The following is a 22,554-nucleotide window of genomic DNA, read 5'->3' on the forward strand; positions in this document are numbered from 1 at the left end:
GTTTGTCAATTTTGTTGATCTTTTCAAAGAACCAGCTCCTTGTTCTATTAATCTTTTCTAGTTTTTCTGTTCTCTAATTCATTTATTTCTGCTCTGATTTTTATTATCTCCTTTCTTCGGCTGGTTTTGGGTTTTCTTTGTTCTTCTTTTTCTAGTTCCTTAAGGTGTGAGGTTAAGTGGTTCACTTGGGCTCTCTCTTGTTTGTTCATATATGCCTGAAGTGATATGAACTTCCCTCTTATCACTGCTTTTGCTGTATCCCATAGATTCTGATATGTCGTATTGTCATTTTTATTAGTCTGTATATATCTTTTGATCTCTGTGCTTATTTCTTCTTTGACCCATTCATTTTCTAAAAGTATGTTGTTTAGTTTCCACATTTTTGTGGGATTTTTTTCCTCTTTTTTGCAGTTGAATTCTAGTTTCAAGGCTTTATGATCAGAAAATATGCTTGGTATAATTTTGATTTTTCTGAATTTGCTGATGTTGTTTTTGTGGCCCAACATATGGTCAATTCTTGAGGATGATCCATGTACACTGGAGAAAAATGTATACTCAGTCACTTTGGGATGAAATGTCCTGTAGATGTCTATCATATCCAGGGGCTCTAGTGTTTTGTTTAAGGCCACTATGTCTTTGTTGATTCTCTGTTTGGATGACCGATCTATAGTCGTCAGCGGTGTATTGAGGTCTCCAAGTATGATTGTATTTTTGTCAGTTTTTGTTTTAAGGTCAATAAGTAGCTGTCTTATATATTTTGGTGCTCCTTGGTTTGGTGCATATATATTAAGAATTGTTATGTCTTCTTGATTCAGTGTCCCCTTAGCCATTATGAAATGGCCATTTTTGTCTCTGAGTACTTTTGCTGTCTTGTAATCAGCATTATCAGATATGAGTATTGCTACGCCTGCTTTTTTTTGGATGTTATTTGCTTGGAGTATTGTTTTCCATCCTTTCACTTTGAATTTGTTTTTATCCTTGTTACTTAGATGAGTTTCCTGTAGGCAGCATACAGTTGGATTTTCTTTTTTAATCCATTCTGCTACTCCGTGCCTTTTTATTGGTGAGTTTAATCCGTTTACATTTAGTGTAATTATTGACACTTGTGAGTTCCCTATTGCCATTTTATATCTTGCTTTCTGTTAGTTTTGTGTCTTGTTTGATCCTTCTCTTTCGTTTTTCTATCTTTTGTTTTTATTTAGTTGTATTCCATAGCAATTGGGGATTGAACCCACTACCTTGGTATATCAGGATGATGCTCTAACCAGCTGAGCTAACCAGCCAGGGTCCATAGTTGATCCTTGAACAACATAGAAGTGAGGAGCTCCAGCCAACACCACCAGCCCTGGCAGTCAGAAACCCAAATATAACTTTCCCAAAATCTAACTACTCACTGCCCACTGTCCAACAGAAGCTTTCCTAGTGACAGTTGATGAACATGTTTTTATATTCTATGTATTATATACTATATTTCTACAATAAGGTAAGCTAGAAGACTGTTAATAAAAAAATCATAAAGAAAAGAAATAACATTTACAGTACTGTACATATTTACTGAAAAAAAATTCACATACAAGTGGGCCTACAGAGTTCAGACTTGTGTCATTCAAGGGTCAACTGCAGTTGCATAAATGTTTGAAACGCTTGATTCTTTCCTCTTTTTTTCTTCGGAGACAGAGTCAGAGAGAGGGATAGATAGGGACAGACAGACAGGAACGGAGAGAGATGAGAAGCATCAATCATCAGTTTTTCGTTGCAACACCTTAGTTGTTTATCAGCTTTCTCATATGTGTCTTGACTGCGGGTCTTCAGCAGACCGAGTAACCCCTTGCTTGAGCCAGCGATCTTGGGTCCAAGCTGGTGAGCTTTTTGCTCAAACCAGATGAGCCCATGCTCAAGCTGGCGACCTCGGGGTCTCATACCTGGGTCTTTTGCATCCCAGTCCGACGCTCTACCCACTGCACCACCGCCTGGTCAGGCCTCTTCATTTTTTTTTTTTTTTTTTTTTTTGTATTTTTCTGAAGCTGGAAACGGGGAGAGACAGTCATACAGACTCCTGCATGCACCCGACCGGGATCCACCCAGCACGCCCACCAGGGGGCGATGCTCTGCCCACAAGGGGGCGTCGCTCTGTTGCGACCAGAGCCACTCTAGCGCCTGGGGCAGAGGCCAAGGAGCCATCCCCAGTGCCCGGGCCATCTTTGCTTCAATGGAGCCTCGCTGCGGGAGGGGAAGAGAGAGACAGAGAGGAAGGAGAGGGGGAGGGGTGGAGAAGCAGATGGGCGCTTCTCCTGTGTGCCCTGGCCAGGAATTGAACCCGGGACTTCTGCATGCCAGGCCGACACTCTACCACTGAGCCTACCGGCCAGGGCGATCTTCATTTTGTTTAATGTGAGTTCATTAAGAGAGGTACTATAGTCAGACATACTCCAAAATTTACAAAGTCAAAGGTCAAGTGATATTTACAGAAGTGTGTGGAAGTTCTGTTTCTATCAAATGCTGATTCCACTGAGCTCAGGTCAGTTTCCACTGAAGACAGGTGGGAAATAACTTCATTTCATATTTGCTCGGTGTGTGTCCAATTTTAGTCTAGACGTTTATAACTTCAGCATTTCTTTTTCTGAAATGTTGACTTGTACGTTAAAATTAAAATGTCTTTTACTGTCTTTCAGTAGTTATATATTTTTTATTGAGGTAATACAACATTGTATTAGTTCCAGGTGTATAATGTAATGATTTAATATTTGTATATATTGTGAAATAATCCCCACCATAAGTCTAGTTAACATCCGTTCCCATACATAGTGATGGAATTTCTTTTTCTTGTGATGAACTTTTAAGATCTACTCTCTTAGTAACATTCCAATATACAATACAGTATCATTACCTATAGTGCTGTGCTTTACATTACATCCTCATAACGTAACTTATTTTATAACTGGGAGCTTATACCTTTTAAATCCCTTAACCCGTTTTGACCACTTCCTGCCATCTGCCTCTGGCAATCACTTGAGATGTCTTTTAGTATCAGTAAGGGAGTACCTGTATGCTTCATTTAAAGCTGTGGGGCTCTGGGTGCTATTAGAAACTGAAGTGATAGCTCAGTTCTGTGAGGTGACAGAGTAATATATTCCCAAAGGAGATATAGTTTCATCGTCATAATTTATAATTTACTAACAGGTTTATTTAAGTATTTTATTTATTGATTTTGGAAAGAGGAGAGAGAGAAAGGGGGGTTAGGAGTGGGATGCATCAACTCGTAGTTGCTTGTTGTATGTGCCTTGACCAGCAACCTCAGCATTCCAGGTCGATGCTTTCTCCGTGGCACCACCACAGGTCAGGCTTTATTTGGTTTTTAAAGTAATAGTACATATAATAAGAGAAATTGAATGTATTCAGTTTGTGTTGGCAGATGGTGCCACCTTGAATGTGACACATTTGGCAGGATTGGGAGAGGAGATCAGAGGCATTGGTGGGAAGATAGGTAAAGTGAAAGCTCCAGTAAGCCTCTATAAGAAAATATGCTATCTTCATGACCTTCTGATAGGAAAGATTTTTTTAAATGACACAAATAAGCATTAACTACTAAAAGAAATATGATCGGTTGAGTTTCATTAAAATTAAGAAATGCTCTTTATTGAAAGATCATCAAGAAAGTGAAGAGCAACGTGAAGTTTGAGAGAAGATATTTAAATATATATACATACATAGGATAAAGGACTCATGTACAAATATGTGAAGAATTCCTACAAATCAAAAAGAGTACAATTTAAAAATGGACAAAAATTTGAATAGAGGCCTCAAAAAAGTAAATATTCAGATGGCTAGTCAGCATATGAAAAGGTTCTCAGCATATAAAAAGGTTCTAGAGTAATTCACAGTGAAGTACCCTTCATTCACCAGTAGGACTAAATTATAAATACCACTTCAAAAAACTTTGGCAGTATCTAGTTACAAATATGTGCCTACTTTCTGGGTACTGTACCCAAGAGATAAGAAGCTGTGTTACCAAAACATGTGCAAGAAAGCTCATAACAGCTATAGTTGCAATATTGTAAATCTGAAACACGAGCCAGATGCCAGTCAAAAGGAGAATGGATAAATTGTACAGTTGCCCAAGGTAATAGTGTACAGCAATAAAATGACAAATGTATGCAGCAGTGAATATGAATCTCACCTTTTGTTGGGTCAAGTTAGTAGACATAAAAGAGTATCTGCTGTACAATTTCATTCTCTTAAGTTCAAAAAGAGGCAAAGTTAATCTAGGAAGATAAAAGGCCAGGACAGTGGTTACCTTGGGGTGGAGGTTGGAGAAGGTGTTTCTTGTTTTTTGGGGTTTTTTTTGCTTTTGCACTGACTAGAGGAGACTGCTTTTATTGGCTACTTGATCATTATGAGCAGGAGGAGTGGGCGGCCTCCATGCCAGGCTGGCCTGCTTCACCAGCTTGTAGGTGATGGTGAATTCGCTCAGGTGGTGGCCAGTCATCTCATGCTTGATTTCCGCCTGGTTGAAGGTCATGCATTCTACACACTCACCATGCTACCCACCATCTCCCACAGGATGATGAACTGCAGGTGTGTCTTTAGCATCTAGGGCTTCTCCATGGGCGGCGCTTCCTTCTTGGCCTTGCACAGGCTTCAGCAGTGAGTGCTGCTTCCTCTGCAGGCCCCGGTTCAGGTGCCGGTCAGTGCTGTACTGCTGCGTCAGCTGCTTGGTCCAGATGAGCACTGTGTGGGGGAACTTGGGAAAGGTCTGCTGCTTCTTTTGCTCCATTTCCTCCATCTTGTGGTTCTTGGGAAAGGACCCAGGTGTTATTGACTAGAGGCATGAGGGAACTTTCTAGAGTGATAGAAATGTTTTATATATTTATCTGGGTGGAGTTACATAGGTGTACACAAATGAAATAATTCATTGAGTTAGATCAGGGGTAGTCAACCTTTTTATACCTACCGCCCACCGGTATCTCTATTAGTAGTAAAATTTTCTAACCACGCACCGGTTCCACAGAAATGGTGATTTATAAAGTAGGGAAGTAACTTTACTTTATAAAATTTACAGAGTTACAGCAAGTAAAAGCGTATAATAGTAATTACTTACCAAGTACTTTATGTCGTATTTTCGCTAAGTTTGGCAGAATAAATCTTTATAAAACAACTTACTGTAGTTAAATATCTTTTTATTTATACTTTGGTTGCTCCACTACCTCCCACCATGAAAGCTGGAATGCCCACTAGTGGGTGGTAGGGATCAGATTGACTACCACTTAGTTAGATATTGAATATTTATACACTTTATGTTTGTAATTTTTAACTCATTTTTTTAAAACAAAAGTCACTACAGTATTGACTGAGTTCTTAGCTCCTTTTCCAGAGCAGTTCTTCTATCGGGAGAGTCCATCAATAATAATTCTCGTGATGGCAGTCTTATATCAGGAAGGAGGAGCTGCACTCTTGGGAAGAGTTTCCATAGGTCATTAATAAGAGGGGAGCAATCTTCAGATTTTCCCACTTTACTGTACCATTGAAGTACCATATTCTGTTTTAAGCCTTTGTGATTTGTAAATTTTCTGTGAAGATTAACCTACTCATGGTTTAAAAATGTAAAGATTCCGTATATCTCACTTTTCCATAAGAAATCTTTAAAATAAAACAAGGTTCTTTAAATGGAAGCAATACGGATGTTTTTTCCTTAATGGTAAGGAATAAATCAGTCAAATGAAGAGGTATCTGGGACTTAAAAACTGGCCGACAGATATTTTATTTGATAAAATATAGTTATTTATAATTAGAGTAGCATTAACAATATGATGCTTATGAATAGCTTGATGTTTGTAATTGTTACGTGCTTGTTTTGGTGTTACTCCAAATAGCTGTTCTTTTGACTTGAAGATAAAACAATTCTGGCACTGAACTAAAGGAGTTCTATGCTTTTCCTCATTAAGAATAGTGCTAATGGCACGCAGAGCATTTCCCCAAGGGATACTTTTGTGCACTCAAACATTGAGTATCCTACTAATTATTGAACAACAACAAAAAATTAGGTTTGTTTTCTACCCATTTCTTATCAGAGTAGATTATAGATTGTCCCAAGGGATGGTTAAACAAATGAACAAATCATTAGTTGCTTGAAATAAGTCACTCAAAAAGTATTTTGTGCCCTCTCATGTTTTTGTTTTGTTTTTCTCTCGTTGAAAAATTAACAAGTTGGGGAGAAATGTCCTCCATGTCAAAAAAAAAAATGAAAAAATATGTATATATATTGCTTGTGAGAATGATAAAAATTGTTAATTTTGAGACATTTTGGTGTACAAAACTTAAATTCAGACCCTAACTGATTTTTATTTATTTATTTTTATATTGATTTAAATTTATTGTGTTTACATAGATTCAAGTGTCTCACTGAATACATTGCACCCAACTCCGTGTTCCCCTCAACATCCTCCTTGCCTTCCTCTCCCCAATGCCCTCCCCTCTTCTCTCCAGGATTTGCTTTTCTGCTCTCTATAACGGTGTGTTATATATATAGTATAATTTCACCAATCTCTTTCTTTCCCTTCTCTGATATCCTCCTCTCATTCCTTTTCCCTTTGTCTGCTTTCCCTCTGGTCCCTTTGATCCCGCCTCTGCTCCGTTCCTCAGTTCACATTGTTCATTGGATTCCTCAAATGAGTGAGGTCATATGATATTTTTCTTTCTCTTCCTGGCTTATTTCACTTGACATAATAGTTTCCAGGTCCATCCATGTTGTTGCAGAAAGTAAGATTTCCTTCTTTTTCATGGGCCCATAGTATTTCATGGCCCCATGTGTGTATGTACCACAGATTTTTAATCCACTCATCCACTAATGGACACTTGGGCTGTTTCCAGATCTTGGCTATTGTAAATAATGCTGCCATAAACATAGGGGTGCATTTCTCCTTTTGGAACAGTGCTATGGTGTTCTTAGGATATATTCCTAAAAGTGGTATAGCTGGGTCAAAAGGCAGTTCAATTTTTAATTTTTTGAGGAATATCCATACTGTTTTCCACAGTGGCTGCCCAGTCTGCATTCCCACCAGCAGTGCAGGAGGGTTCCCTTTTCTCCACATCCTCGCCAACACTTACTGTGTATTGTTTTGTTAATGAGCACCATTCTGACTGGTGTGAGGTGATATCTCATTGTGGTTTTAATTTGCATTTCTCTGGTGGTTAGTGATGTTGAGCATTTTTTCATCTGCCTTTTGGCCATCTGTATGTCTTCTTTGGAGAAGTCAGACCCTAACTGATATTTTAATTATCTTACCCACGAATGTGACTGATGAATGTGACTGAAGAGTTTCGTGAGTGTTTTGGGCCAGTTAAAGATACTTTTAAGCCATCATTCTTTATATTCATGACCTTCATAATATTCCTAAGACGTAGATATTATTTTTACCACTTTATAAGTGGGGGAGGTGAGGCTTATAGGAGTAAAATAACTTGTCCAAGGTCATAAGCTAATAAGTGGTACCAATGATTTTTTTTACCACATGGATTTTATTTACCTGTTGACTTTAGATTCTAACCCCTAATAAAGGCTGGATTTTGCTTAAACACTCCTTCCCTACATACTAAAGTTTTCCTTATAAGCCCAGCCCACATCATGGCTCTTATGTTACTCTGTTTTTTCATGGTACTTAACATTTGACATATTATGTAATTATTTTTTTTAAGAGAGAGACAGGAAGGGGGAGAGAGGGAGAGAGGAGAAGCATCAGCTTGTAGTTGCATCAATTTTGTTGATTGCTTCTCATACATGCCTTGACTGTATGGGGGGGGGGAGGGGGGGCTCAAGTTGAGCCAGCAACCCTTGGGTCATGTTGATAATCCCATGCTCAAGCCGGTGACCCTGTGCTAAAGCTGGCGAACCTGCCTCAAGATGAATGAGCCCTTGCTCATTCCAGGGACCTCGGTTTTTGGAACCTGGGACCTCAGTGTTCCAGGTCAATACTCTGTCCAATGTGCCACCACCGGTCAGGCCATACTATGGAATTTTATGCAGTATAATTCTTTATTGCCTCTCTCTCCTACTAGAAGTCTCTACTAAAGGGTTTTTTTTTTTGTGTATGTTTTTTTAAGGGAGGGAGAGGGAGAGAGGGACAGACATGACAGGAGAGAGATGTGAAGCATCAACTCATAGCTGTAGCACCTTAGTTGTTCATTGATTACTTCTCATATCTGCCTTGACCAGGGGCTATAGGTGAGCCAGTGACCCCTTGTTTAAGCCAGCAACACTGATCTTCAAGCCAGCCACCTTTGGGCTTATGCCAGCGACCATGGGGTCATGTCTGTGATCCCATACTCAGGCTGGTGATCCTGTGCTCAAGTTGGTGAGCCCTCGCTCAAGCTGGCAACCTCCAGGTTTCAAACGTGGGTCCTCAGCATCCAGGCCCATGCTGTATCCCTGGCACCACCACCTGGTCAGGCTTATATTAATATTATTTTTAAAAACAGCTATTTAAAATTTTACTTTTAGTGATTTTAGAGAGAGAGGAAGAGAAAGAGAGAGACAGAGAGACAGGACCATTGAGCTGTTCCTGTTTGTGCCCTGACTGGGGATTGAATTGGCAACCTCTGTGCTTTGAGATGAAGCTTTAATCAACCCAGCTATCTGGCCAGGACAAGACTGAATTAGCTTTTTTTTTTTACAGAGACAGTGAGTCAGAGAGAGGGATAGACAGGCACAGATAGACAGGAACAGAGAGAGATAAGAAGCATCAATCATTAGTTTTCCATTGCACGTTGCAACACCTTAGTTGTTCATGGATTGCTTCCTCATATGTGCCTTGACCACGGGCCTTCAGCAGACTGAGTAACCCCTTGCTGGAGCCAGCGACCTTGGGTCCAAGCTGGTGAGCCTTTTGCTCAAGCCAGATGAGCCCATGCTCAAGTTGGCGACCTTGGGGGTCTCGAACCTGGATCCTCCACATCCCAGTCTGACTCTCCATCTACTGCGCCACCGCCTGGTCAGGCTGAATTAGCTTTTGAGTCTAAGACATCCTAATTTTTAAGTCTGTTTTTACTGTTATGCCATTATCATGCTTGGAGGAAGGCTAGAGGTAGGGAGGTGGGGGGAAAGGCTATGGTAGTCATTCATGTTATGGAATGAATAGGACTCCAGTTTGGTGTTAGCAGTCAGATGGAGAAGAAAGGACATGCTTTTAGGATATGGGGGGGGGGTATTTTTTAAGCGCAGGGGAAAGAGATTAATCTAGGAAAACCTTTAGGTTTCTGGTTTGGCCAACTGGTTGAATGGGGCTGTTACTTGTTAAGAGGAGAAAATAGGAAGACAGAATGGGTTTGGGTATGATTAATTGGAAGTTATGAGGCATGCAAGTAACTGATTAATAGGCAATTGGATATTTGGGTCTAGAGAACTTAGGATACAGAACTAATCTGCAGGTATAGCCTTGGAGTTATAGCTTGACCACTGTAGTTGGATTTATGTTTTTATTTTTAAAAAATTTTATTTATTAGTTTTGGGGAGAGAAAGACAGGAACATTGGTTTATTTCTGTGTATTCCTTGACTGGGCCTTGAACCAGCAACCCTTACATATCAGAGTTATACTCTAACCAACTGAACCATCCCACCAGGGTAGCTGTAGATGGATTTATAGAGGTAGATGAAATTGTCCAAGGAGAGTGTAGAGTGAGAAAAAGTCTAAGACTGGGTCCTGTGGAACCTTAACTAAAGGAAGGGGAATAGAATATTTGGTGGAAAAGGATACCTGAAGGATTTTGAGAGGAAGGGATGCAGAGCTTAAGGAAGATTGACAAGCCTTGTATGAGAAGAGAGCCACCTCTTCTGCACTGGGCAGTTAAGGGTAGGTATAGAGGTAGGCAGTTGAGGAAATTCTTGCTCAATAACTTTTATTGTCCATGTGCTGAGGAGGGATGGGTGGTGGGGCGTGGTTTGGAATTGGTGGGAGACTGGAGATAGAAAAGTGGTTCTGAGGGTGATGGGGGGGGGGACTTCACCAGGGATATTTAATAATTATTGTTAATCACTTTTGAAAGTTTAACCTGATTGATAAATGTGATTCTTTCTGTGTAGAAATATGAATGAATGTAGTAGAAAGATTAGTTGGTGGTTAGGATTTTGCTAGTTGTCCCAGGATGATAATTGGAGAAGTAGGGCAATATTAAGTTTGGTACACTATTGTGGTTGTTCAAATAAAAACCTACTTCAGTGTCTATCGGTAAGGAGCATGTTATTAACCACGATGAGCAGCAAAGTTAATTAATAATATACATTTCAGCGTATCTGGTTTATCTCAGAAGTCAAACAGGCCCTGTGATTCCAAGATACTGTTTTAGTTTGGTAGCCCTATCATAATACAATAAAATGCCACGGAATGGTGGCTTAAGCAGCAGATTACTCCCTCATAGTTCTGGAGGCCCGAAGATCAAGTGGTGGCAGGGTTGGTTTTTTCTTTGGCTTAATAATGGCCGCCCTCTGTTCTCCACATGGTCTTTCCCTCTGTGCCTGGGCACCTCTGTTGTCTGTCGGTATGTCCTAATCTCCTCTTACAAGACACCAGTCAGGGTGGATTAGGGATCCCTCCCTAATGGCCTCAACTTTAACTTAATCACACTTTAAATGCCCTGTTTCCGAATATAGTCATATATTGAGGTGCTAGAGGTTAGGGCTTCAACACGAATTTGTGGGAGGGATATAATTCAGCCCATAACATATTTTTGGTTTGTGCGCTGCAGCTAGAGGGCAGGCTGCAGAAATTTGTTTTTGGTGGAGGAAAGCAGGGAGTTGCTTTCAGATAGGTCCAGGGACGGAGCAGGGACTTGTGTTGTGCAGCTGAGCTGTGGCCCTCTTTTGTAAACCTCCAAAAGAAGTGCCCTGTCTAAGGGGAGAAGCACTTAGTATTTGGGAAGTGTACTGCCGACCAGATAAAAAAAACAGGTATTTCATTGAACTCATTGATACAGAGAAGAAATTGATGGTTACCACATAGAGGGGGTTGGGATGGGTAGAAAAGTTGAAAGGATTGAGAAGTACAAATTGGTAGTTACAAAATAGTCATAGGGATGTAAACCACAGCATAGGGAACATAGTCATTAATCTGGTGTCACATGAGTACTAGGTTTATGGGGATGATCACCTTGAGGTATATAAATGTCTAATCACTATGTTGTACACCTGAAACAAAATACTGTGTGACAACTATTGTTCAAAAATAAAACAAAAATAATCAGGTGTTTCATGCAGGGCATGTTCCCTCAGGTAGTGCAGTAATAAACTTTGAGGTGGGTTCAAGGAGCTTTGCCTTATTTGAGACATACCCACTGGTGGAGCGGGGAGCATCTGTCTCTGCAGGTAGGGAAGACGTCTGGGGGTAGGGAATTTAATTTGTTCTGGGTCTTATTGAACAACTGAAGGACAGCATACACCCCAACAAGTGACATCACAAACGTTTCTTTTCTCCTTCTACTCCCTTTGTATCCCAGAGGTTACAGGAGAGAGGATGAGAGAGGAAAAGAGAATTGATGAAAGGTGGCAAGAGTTGGAAGCTGCAGTGGAGGCAGGCCTGTGAATACCAACACGGGCAGGATTCCTGCACCTGCCTGTTGTTTTAGCGAAGGAAGTTTGATGATGGTCCCAAAATCAAGTCATGGTTCAGACAGCACATCATTTAGCTGGAGAAACACAAACAAAAGATATTTCCAGCAGATTTCTGAAAATTACTAAATGATTTGAGTTGTCAGAATGAGTTGAAGAATTTATGCTGTACTTTATGTCACTTGGTAAACAGTTTTATAATTGTTACTTAATGTAGTAAGAGAAGAAATCTTTAAAAATTGAGCTGTTTATATTGATTTATATAATTACTTACCATATTTCCCCATGTATTAGACGCTCTCATGTATAAGATGCACCTTAATTTGGGGGCCTGAAATTTGAAAAATAATGTATTACATAAAGTCATTGAACTCAAGTTTTCATCATAAAATTCTTACAACTCCTCATCACTGTCAAAACTCCCATCCATTAGCTTGTCCTCATCTGTGTCTGATGACAAATCACTGTCTTCATATATCACCTCGTCCTCAGTTCCATCTATGGCAGGGGTCCCCAAACTTTTTACACAGGGGGCCAGTTCACTGTCCCTCAGACCGCTGGAGGGCCGCCACATACAGTGTTCCTCTCACTGACCACCAATGAAAGAGGTGCCCCTTCCGGAAGTGCAGCGGGCCCCGATAAATTGCCTTAGGGGGCTGCATGCGGCTGCTGGGCCGTAGTTTGGGGACGCCTGATCTATGGCATTTGGAATGCCACACTTCTGCAACCACTGTATAAGACGCACCCAGTGTTTAGACCCCAAATTTTTCAAAAAAAGGTGCATCTTATACATGGGGAAATATGATATATTGCTGTTAAAAATACTTTGAATATTAGTGCAAGGACAAGGGAGCCGACAGTGCCAGCAGCAGTTGTTTTAGGGACCACTGTAGTGACGAAGAGATGGAGGAGAGTGTGATCCTTGGGTATCTGGAGGGTCATCTTGGGGGGGATTTAGGAGATATCCAGATGGCCAGTAACTTCTGCGCCCATTTAGATTTGCTTCCTCTAGATACTATTTGCTCAATAAGGTGAAGGAGAAAAAGGCTTGCTGTTGGGCAGACCCAGGTTTGTATGTTTGCTGTGATAGTCTTATCTCTATCACCTTGGGACAAAGTATACAGTCTGTTTCAGTTTCTCCCCTGTAAAATAGGAATGGTAATAGCTGCTACCTCATGGGTTGTTTTGAAAATAAAATAAAATATGATATAGGAAGTATTTATTACTTTGAAGATAGGTTTTTGTTTTTGTTTTTAATTTCCATTGATTTGAGAGAGAGAGAGAAAGAGAGGGTTGAGGGGAAGGAAGAAAGAGAGAAGCAACAACTTGTTCCACTTAGTGGTGCACTCAGTAATTGCTTCTCACGTATGCCCTGACTGGGGATCAAACCACTTAGCCACCTGGCCAGGGCAAGTATTTCTTACTTTATTTGGCATGTATGTGTTAACAAATGCTTGTTTTTGTTCCTCTGGAATTAGAATTAACCTGTGTGCTAAGTTCTGTTTTTGTTTTGGATAAAAGCTCAGTAGTACTAATGTGCTCAACGTCTACTTTTCAGTGCTGAAGTAAAAGCCCTACTCAGGTAGACAAAATCCAAATTAGACAAAGCCCAAATTAGTGGAATTGAATTTAAGTTTTGTTCTTGTAGTTTGATTGCGCATATTTTACAAGACTAAGGCTTATAGATATGCCTTATTTTTTATGGCATTTGAGGATAGATTTTTCGTAGAGGGGCCTGTGAATCAAACTTAGATCTTATTTTACTTTAGCATTTCAGTGATCTAATAAAGCTAAGTTTTGAAAAATATCAGGTGTTATTCTTACAAGTCATTATAAATGCAGTTTTAAAAGTTGAGATAATTTACATAACATTAAAATGACCATTTTAAATTATGTAATTCAATGGTTTTTAGTATAACCAAAAGGCTGTTATCCTTGATATCCAGCTAACACCACTCTAATTCCAGAATATTTTCATCACCCCAAAAGAAACCCCCTACACATTAGTAGTCCTTATCTTCCATCCAAACCCTGATACTTCTAGCCCAAGGCAACCACTAACGTACTTTCTGTCTCCATGGTGTTCCCTATTCTGGATATCTCATATAAATAGAAACATGTGCCTGGCATCTTTCACTTAAAAATATTTTCAACCTTCATCTATGTCAGGAGTCGGGAACCTTTTTGACTGAGAGAGCCATGAACGCCACATATTTTAAAATGTAATTCCATGAGAGCCATACAATGACCCGTGTTCGTTAAGCATTACCCAATAAAAATTTGGTGTTGTCCCGGAGGACAGCTGTGATTGGCTCCAGCCACCCGCAACCATGAACATGAGCGGTAGGAAATGAATGGATTATATAATACATGAGAATGTTTTATATTTTTAACATTTTTTTTATTAAAGATTTGTCTGTGAGCCAGATGCAGCCATCAAAAGAGCCACATAGCATATATCAGTATGTCATAGCATATATCAGTACTTTATTCCTTTTATATTGCTGAATACTATTCCATTGTACATATATACCATGTTTTCTTTATACATTCATCAGTTGATGGACATTTGGGTTGTTTCTACTTTCTGATTATAGTGATTAATGCTACTGTGAACTAACATTTGCTGACAGTTTTTTATTTTTTATTTTTTATTTATTTTAGAGAGGAGACGGAGAGAGAGAGAGATAGAGAGAGAGAGAGAGAGGAGAGACAGAGAGAGAGAAGGGGGGGAGGAGCTGGAAGCATCAACTCCCATATGTGCCTTGACCAGGCAAGCCCAGGGTTTCGAACTGGCGACCTCAGCATTTCCAGGTCGACGCTTTATCCACTGCGCCACCACAGGTCAGGCTGCTGACAGTTTTTGAGCATATATTGTATGTACTTTCAGTTCTCTTGCTGGAACATAGGACGAACAATTTTTTAAAAATTGGAAAGAAAGCGGAGACATGAAATTCAAATTTACAATGAAACCTCGTCTTGTTTGTTCACCTTTATATGTAGTTTTTGATAGAGATTTGGACTGGATGTGTGTTGCTTAAGTATTATAAGTTTAAATAAAAATAATCAGAAGCCTTTAATTAGGTTTTCTTGAATATGTTCTAATAGATGAGTGAGAAGAAAAATAACAGATTACACAAAAGCATACTACAAACTTCTCTCTTACTGGCAGCTGTTTCTGTAAATAATTCTAATTGGATTTTATCCAAGGCAAAAGAAGAAGGGGAAGGCATTGTTTGATCGGATATGGCAGTAGGTTGAAATTTTTCACCTTGGGGATTATTCACTGAAAATAGCGGATGTCCTTTTCATCAAATTGAAACATAACTTGTTTAAACATCCTTTTACCTAAATGTGACCAAAAATGCTTTTCAGTGTTTGGGACCAGATGTCCTTGAACTTTTTCTGTGGTATACCATGAAACCTAATTTCTGTGGAGTAGAAATGGCCATCTCATCTCTGAAGTAACCAATCAAACATATGCCAAGGGCAGCTTAAAAAATGACTTCAGATGTGCTTGAAAATGTAATAGTTGATAGCCACCAGCATAAATGGAGATTGATACCACAGATAAATTTTGAGGGCTTTTGTTCCGTATCCTCTTTTCTTCCCCTATTATAAACAAATCATATAACCCTTAAGACCTCTAATTCTGAACTTCACTTTGATAATCTTCTGAGAATATTTCTTTCATAGTGGACTTAAATCGAGAGCACTATAAATTTAGTACAGTGAGATAGTTCTGAACATTTGAACACCAGATTTTAAAATATTTTTGTTAAAGCACTTATAGTTTCATAAAATTAGTGAGGAGTAACACGGAGGGGTGATTATAAGCAGTTTACTAAATATTTGAATCTTTTCTATGTATGATTTACTGTCTTTGAGAATGGGAAAGGCATGTCTAAAGGCATGGTCTGGGTCCTCACAGTTCTAGATGTAAAAAATAGGTGACCGTACAGTAGTTTATAATGCGAAGCCAACTGAAACATGTCATTGAAGTGTAGTGGGTATGAATGAGTGATGCCTTAATTGGGGTTTATTAAAACATTTAAACTTTTTTACTGATAGAAAAAGATTTGAGAGAGGGCACCTTAGGCACATAGGGAAGTATACTGTGTGGTCGGTCACCTATTCATAAAACTAAAATTTCAAATATTATTATTGTAAATATGAAAGTGCTATGTGTCTTGTTAAACTCACCTTTATTGTTTCATTTCTCAGCATGTTGTGGTTTATTAAACAAGGTCCTTTTCCATCATGTCAGCTGAAGGCACCTGTTTTTTGACGTTTATCATCATTTGCAGCTCAAAATGAGTCAGGATTTTTTCATTTAGTTTCCTCTTAGTGCTATCAAAACCAGGTAATCCATTTCCCTTTTGCCTTTGATCCTGAGTGGCACTGGATGTGTTGATACCACAGTGGCCAGCGTCCTCAACACATTGCTATCCAGCTGGATTTTTAGTGTCAGTTGCTAAGAGATTGTGTGAGCAGCTGGATTCTCATAAAAAGTGTTACTGAGACAAATACTGATGATTCTAAGTGAAGTTCTCAGTGTTCTTTCCATGATCAGATTTCATTCTCTTCTTCAAAGAGACTAAGGTAGTTTCTTAACCTGACAAAAATGATAATCATTTAAAAAGACTCTTTCCTTGAACATAAGAAAATAATTGAAATTGAAAATTTTGGCTGTAGAATTTAGTTGTTTTAAAACCCTTGAGAAGGTATATATAGTACTACTTTTTGCCTTGGGCAAGTTTATTTTTTTAATTGTCTTGCCTTTGTTTATTTAAAAAAATTTTAATTGAATTTATTGGGGTGACACTGGTTTCCAAATTTATTTTTAATTCAGTGTGAATTTTTTAGAATTTTCTTTTTCTTTTTAAATTTTTATTGAATTTATTGGGGTGACTGGTTAATAAAATTATGAGTTTCAGGTATATAGTTCTATCATCAGTCTATTGTATTGAGTGTTCAATACCCAAATAGAATTTTCTTGTACAAAATTGTATTGCTTGTTAGCTGTTTTTTAAACTTAAATTAGTAAAGCAGAAAGGAATGATCTATTAGTTCCATTTTGAAGTATGAGGAGAAAAACAGTATTTTGTATTTTCACACTTTAATTTGCATTATGCAGTTTTTTTTACTTAACAGAATTTTAAGAAAAAATGATCTTTAATATTGTCTCATTTGGTTGTGTATTTGACTACTTATTTGAAAAAAAATAATAAACCTGTATAGTTTCTATTAAAATCTATTGGAATTTTTATAAAGCCCCCTTTTTTAAAAAAATTAATTTTTTTTTTTACCGAGACAGAGAGCGAGTCAGAAAGAAGGATAGACTGGGACAGACAGACAGGAATAGAGAGATGAGAAGCATCAATCATTAGTTTTTTGTTGTGCGTTGCAACACCGTAGTTGTTCATTGATTGCTTTCTCATATGTGCCTTGACCGCAGGCCTTCAGCAGACCGAGTAACCCCTTGCTCGAGACAGCAACCTTGGGTCCAAGCTGGTGAGCTTTGTTCAAACCAGATGAGCCTGCACTCAAGCTGGCGACCTCAGGGTCTCGAACCTGGGTCCTTGGCATCCCAGTCTGATGCTCTATCCATTGCGCCACTGCTTGGTCAGGCTAAAGCCCTTTTTAACATTCTTTTTTTAAATATTTATTTATGATTTTAATTTATTGTGTTTACATAGATTCAAATGTCCCACTGACTATATCTCCCCCTTTTTAACATTCTTAAAAAGTTTTTTTTTCTAAAAATCTTCCAACATTTCTCTCTAGGAAAGAGAGTAGGTTTTTTACACTAATGACTCATGAACTAGAAAGAAGGAATTAAATACATTTATATTTGAGCTGTCTGCATATACTCAGTCACTGAAATGTTACTCTGTTCAATGCTAGTCCCCACCATTCATTCCCAGGCAATTCTTTGTGTTTTGATTTCAAATCCAGTGCTGGCGTTGAGTAGGCATCCACTGAGCTTTTGTTTAGGGCAGGGGTAGTCAACCTTTTTATACCTACTGTCCACTTTTGTATCTCTGTTAGTAGTAAAATTTTCTAATTGCCCACTGGTTCCACAGTAATGGTGGTTTATAAAGTAGGGAAGTCACTTTACTTTATAAAATTTATAAAGCAGAGTTACAGCAAGTTAAAGCATATAATAATAATTACTTACCAAGTACTTTATGTTGGATTTTTCGCTGTTTGGCAGAATAAATCTTTATAAAACAACTTACTATAGTTAAATCTATCTTTTTATTTATACTTTGGTTGCTCCGCTACCGTAGCCCACCATGAAATCTGGAACACCCACTAGTGGGCGGTAGAGACCAGGTTGACTACCACTGGTTTAGTGGGTGGTGCTCCATTGGAAGTTTTGTATTAGGATATTCTTATTAATTTAATGGTCATTTCTTAGTAATTTTCTTGGTTGGTTTTTTAGGACTACAGGAATATGTGGAGGCCGTCTCTTTTCAACACTTTATCAAAACACGATCACTTATCAGTATGGATGAAATTAATAAACAGTTGGTGTTTACAAGAGAAGACAATGGGAAAGAAAATAAGACCGTAAGAATTTAAAGCTGTATTTCACATTTATTACTTCATTTATATAACAGTATAATGAATGTATGAGATTTACTGGCATACAGTGCTAGAAATATTGAGATGACAATTGTTCCTTTGGAAGTGTGGTTTCATACATAGATACCCAACTAGGGAAATGGCCTTTTTGAATATTTTAGTTAGTAGGTAGAAAAGAACAACTGGGTATGTGGAGGGAGAGTAATACTCTGTCTAAATAAAGCATTACTGAATGATTACTGTAAGTTCACTTGGTTTTACTGTATATTACTAGGTACCCTTCATAAGCACTATTGCATTTCATCCTGTTATTAACCTTATGAGGTAAGAATTTTCTTCTTCATTTTATGGAGAATGAAACAAGCTTTTAGAGAGTTGGAGTAATTTATCAAAAGCCACACAACTAATAAGGGTGACAGCTAATCTTTGAAACCAGGTGTCTTGAATCCAAACCAGCTCCCTTGTCTGTCTGTGTTTCTCAGAGTGTACCTCAAGGACCCCTGTGCCAGGTATCGACCTCAAGGGAGTGTTTTGAAGGATTTGATGTAAAAGTTTTAAGTTAGGTAGTGTGTAGCACAACACATAAGTCCTCAGGAGTTAGTTGTCATTATAAAAGTTATTATATAACGTCTTAGTTATAACCAGGGAACTCCTGTCTAATGATAGAAATAACATCAATATTTTCTTAAGCAAAAGTTATTTTTATAAATGACCTATGAAATGCAACCCCCTGCCCCTACTCCAATCTACCTACCTTTTCTGAAAAGATGCCAGTTCTCTAACAGTTCATAAAAACAAAACATAGCAGGTACTTTTGTGTTAGGTACTTTCAAAGGCATCAGAATAGTTGGGAAGCTGACTTTGGATTTATCCAGTTCTGGCATTAACTAGCTGTATCACCTCTGGTGTTTCTTGGACCTCTTCTCTTTACATTGGGAGGATTGGACTAGATGGTCTCTGAAGAGTAGTCCTAAATATTGAGGGATCTTAATACCTAAATTTGACTTTCATTTCCTTGCATAATTCTCAGTGATTATTATCTATAGATAAAATTCAAGTTCCTTAATGTGACTTTATATTCCTGACTATCTTTGTAGACTCATCCTGTACTACTTCTTACTTTATTTGAAAGAAATACCTTACTAGTTTCTCAACTAACTGTACAACACAGTTCTTACCTGTGTGCCTTTGTGGCTAGATCCCTCTGCCTAAAATGGCCTCCAGTGTAATTGTGACTTTACCTAAATCTCATAGACTTTTAGTACCAATTTAAGCATTGCCCCTTCTAGAAGGAATCAGTATATACATATAGAAATTGATGTGGAGAGAGGAGATTTACATGATGATGGTAATGGTGATTGATAGCAGCTAACATTTATTGAGTATTTACTTTGTGTTGGGCATGATGCCAAGAACTTGGTAAATGTTATCTCATCCTTGAAATAAACCTCTGAGGTAGGTACTGTTATCCCATTTTACAGATGAGGAAACTGAGGTTTAGAGAGATGAAATAACTTGCCCAAGGGCATACACCTTATGAAGCAAGGTCCTGGAAGAGGTGGGAGGAGATGGGTCAAGGTCATATGGAAGAGTTAACCTCAAACAAGAGGAGGGACAACTCATCATCTGAGACTGGAGGATAGAAGGTAAAGATGGATGTGGACATAAGTGATTATTATTATTTTTTTTGTAGGATAAGGTAATTGAGAGAGCTTGTGCCAGATCATCTGGCAAATGATTAGGCCATTGAACATAGGCAAGATTGTCTACTGAGTGAAAAGGTTTGGGATTGAGTAGGGGGCTGAGGAGCGTGATGGTTTGGAATAGTGTTTAATGAGACTGGAGAGAGAACCATTTAAGAATAAATAAAAGAATTGGTCATTTGTAGAGGTGCATACTGTATGTAGATATATTTAGTATTTTTCACCTCAGTGGGACTCAAAAGGACTAACACAAGTAGGGTTTAATATTGATTCAGGGTTATGTATTTGCTGGGTGCAGTAGAAAAATAGGTGTCTAAGTGACTGAGGAGGATGTAGCAAGAAAAGTAATACATGAGGATGGTCAGTGCTGAGTAGGGATAGGAGAGAGGTCAGAAAGGAACTGAATGGATTAGGAAAACATGTATAGATCACAAACTTGGAGGGTTTTAAGATTTGTCATTTAAATGTCAGTGATTGTCATGAAATAAAGTAATTGGGCCTTATTTAAGAATGTTTTAGTTTTATTTTGTATGTGAAGTGAAGTTGGAAATAGTTGACTTTATAATGATACAGTATTAGATTTTAAAATTATCTTGAACTAATTTAATTTAACTTCTACCCAAGGCATGAATTCCTCTTGTGACATCACAAGATGGTCATTAAACAAAATACATGGTTTTATTTAGTGATTAGTATGGCTAATCTGCTATTGATTTTGTACTTTATAATACATGTGATATGTGCATATTCACTCTTTTTCACAGTATATTTTCTTTGTGTGTGTGTGTGTGTTTTTTTACCAGCCCTCTTCTGATGCTCAGGAGAAACAGTTTGGTACTTGGAGACTGAAAATCACACCTGTTGATTACCTCCTGGGAGTGGCTGATTTAACTGGAGAGTTGATGAGGATGTGCATTAACAGTGTGGGGAATGGGGACATTGACACTCCCTTTGAAGTGAGCCAGTTTTTACGTCAGGTTTATGATGGGTTTTCATTCATTGGCAATACTGGACCCTATGAGGTTTCTAAGAAGTTGTATACCTTGAAACAAAGTCTGGCCAAAGTGGAGAATGCATGTTATGCCTTAAAAGTCAGAGGTTCGGAAATTCCAAAACATATGCTGGCAGATGTCTTTTCAGTTAAAACAGAAATGATTGACCAAGAAGAGGGCATTTCTTAGAATAATATTACTCATTATTCTGTTGAGAGAGACCAGTTTGTAAGACTGTTATTTAGTATTTTATTTTACTTTGTGGCTTTTACATAGAAAGTTTTCAGTTTTACTTGTTTTAAATTATATACAAGTTGTACATAAAATTATCGAAGTGAATCATTTTCTATATCTTACTCATGAAAGTTTGCAGACAAATCTTTGCATATATACCTATTTGAATTTTTGCTGGCTCAATGTCATCATTTAAGTTTGTAACATGAACATGCTTTAGAGTACTTGTTGCCACACCTGTTTTGATTTACCCTGTGTGAATTTTTGAGTGGTAATAATTAGTGGAAGCCATTTATAATTTAAGTTGGTGATTTTGTTATAGAAAAAAAAATTCTTAGTTATACATCGGGACTTGAACTTATTGCTTAAATTTGTTGATAACATTGTGTCAAGCCTCCAAAACAGGCTTATTTCATAGAAAAGACTTAAAAAATATGAAGTTATCAATATACTTTAGTATTATGTGGCATTGTGGAAAGAACTCACATTATATTCTGGTTAATTAGGCCATTTTGAACAGCCTTCCAGGAAAATGGACAAATATCCAGATTGTTACTTTCTGCATTGAACTTTTGTCCTTTATCATAGCAAGTCTGATAGGGAATTGGAGCTAATACTGTAATATTTTCACTAGTGTTCGAGTTGACTTGTATACTTGTACATACAACTGAAAAGCTTTTAGTAGTGATCGTTTAGGAACATTTTTTATTGTCTGTTATATTAACATTAGGCATGTTTGGAGGCTTTCCTATTCTAGCATCTATAAGAAATTACATTTAAGTAATTATAATAAAGTTTTGAAAATTTTGAAATGCTAAGTTAATCCAAACCTTTATAGTTTTCCAGTTGTATTCATTGATAGTATAAAAAGTTGCCAAAGAAAATTTATCCTGTACAATTCAGCAATAAGACAATTGTCAGCAGTGTTGGCAATAACAATGATGGTCTCTAGTCACATTTAGAATGGGAATTTGCCTACTGAAAGTAATTCTAGCTTATTCCTCGTGATGTGAAACTGATGTGCGCATGATGCTGTTGGCTAACAGCCAGACATTTCCATTTGGTTTTGTGGGTTTTGAGACTCTAGATACTGAATTTTATTTTTCGAAAGATTAGCTGCTCTGTAAGGGTTGATTCTTTGAAAGTGTAATTTCCCCCAAAAAGTTACCTAAGGAAAATAAAACCATAGGCATGCCTAATAAATTAGATTTGTTTGCTTGTTTGTTTGTTTGCTCTGATGGTAGTGAGTTTTTTGGTTTCCCTACTCAAAGATGTATTGCTGAAATGTTGTCTCATTACATATTTTTGTTCCTTCTGCCACTTGAAGTTATATTTGTTTAAAGTAAAATAATATTGGATTGATGAATATCTTACAGATGTTTAAAACTGAAATCTTTGAATAAAATATTAAAACATATAAAGTTAATCTTAGTTTTTTTC

The 22,554-nt window shown here is 37.9% G+C and overlaps 1 protein-coding gene across 2 annotated transcripts in view; it reads left to right on the forward strand.

The window, feature by feature from the left end:
• The window catches only part of TSNAX (translin associated factor X), a 31,815-nt gene extending 9,495 nt beyond the window's left edge, over positions 1–22,320 (forward strand). For both annotated transcript variants that reach the window (XM_066236142.1, XM_066236152.1), the window contains 2 exons: positions 18,043–18,170; positions 20,692–22,320. In XM_066236142.1, coding sequence (XP_066092239.1) covers positions 18,043–18,170; positions 20,692–21,069 — 506 coding nt within the window. In that variant the 3' untranslated portion in view covers positions 21,070–22,320. The remainder of the gene's footprint in view (positions 1–18,042; positions 18,171–20,691) is intronic.
• Positions 22,321–22,554: the final 234 nt, after the last annotated feature.

The sequence above is a fragment of the Saccopteryx bilineata genome, chromosome 1, assembly GCF_036850765.1.
Source record: "Saccopteryx bilineata isolate mSacBil1 chromosome 1, mSacBil1_pri_phased_curated, whole genome shotgun sequence".
Taxonomy (NCBI): domain Eukaryota; kingdom Metazoa; phylum Chordata; class Mammalia; order Chiroptera; family Emballonuridae; genus Saccopteryx; species Saccopteryx bilineata.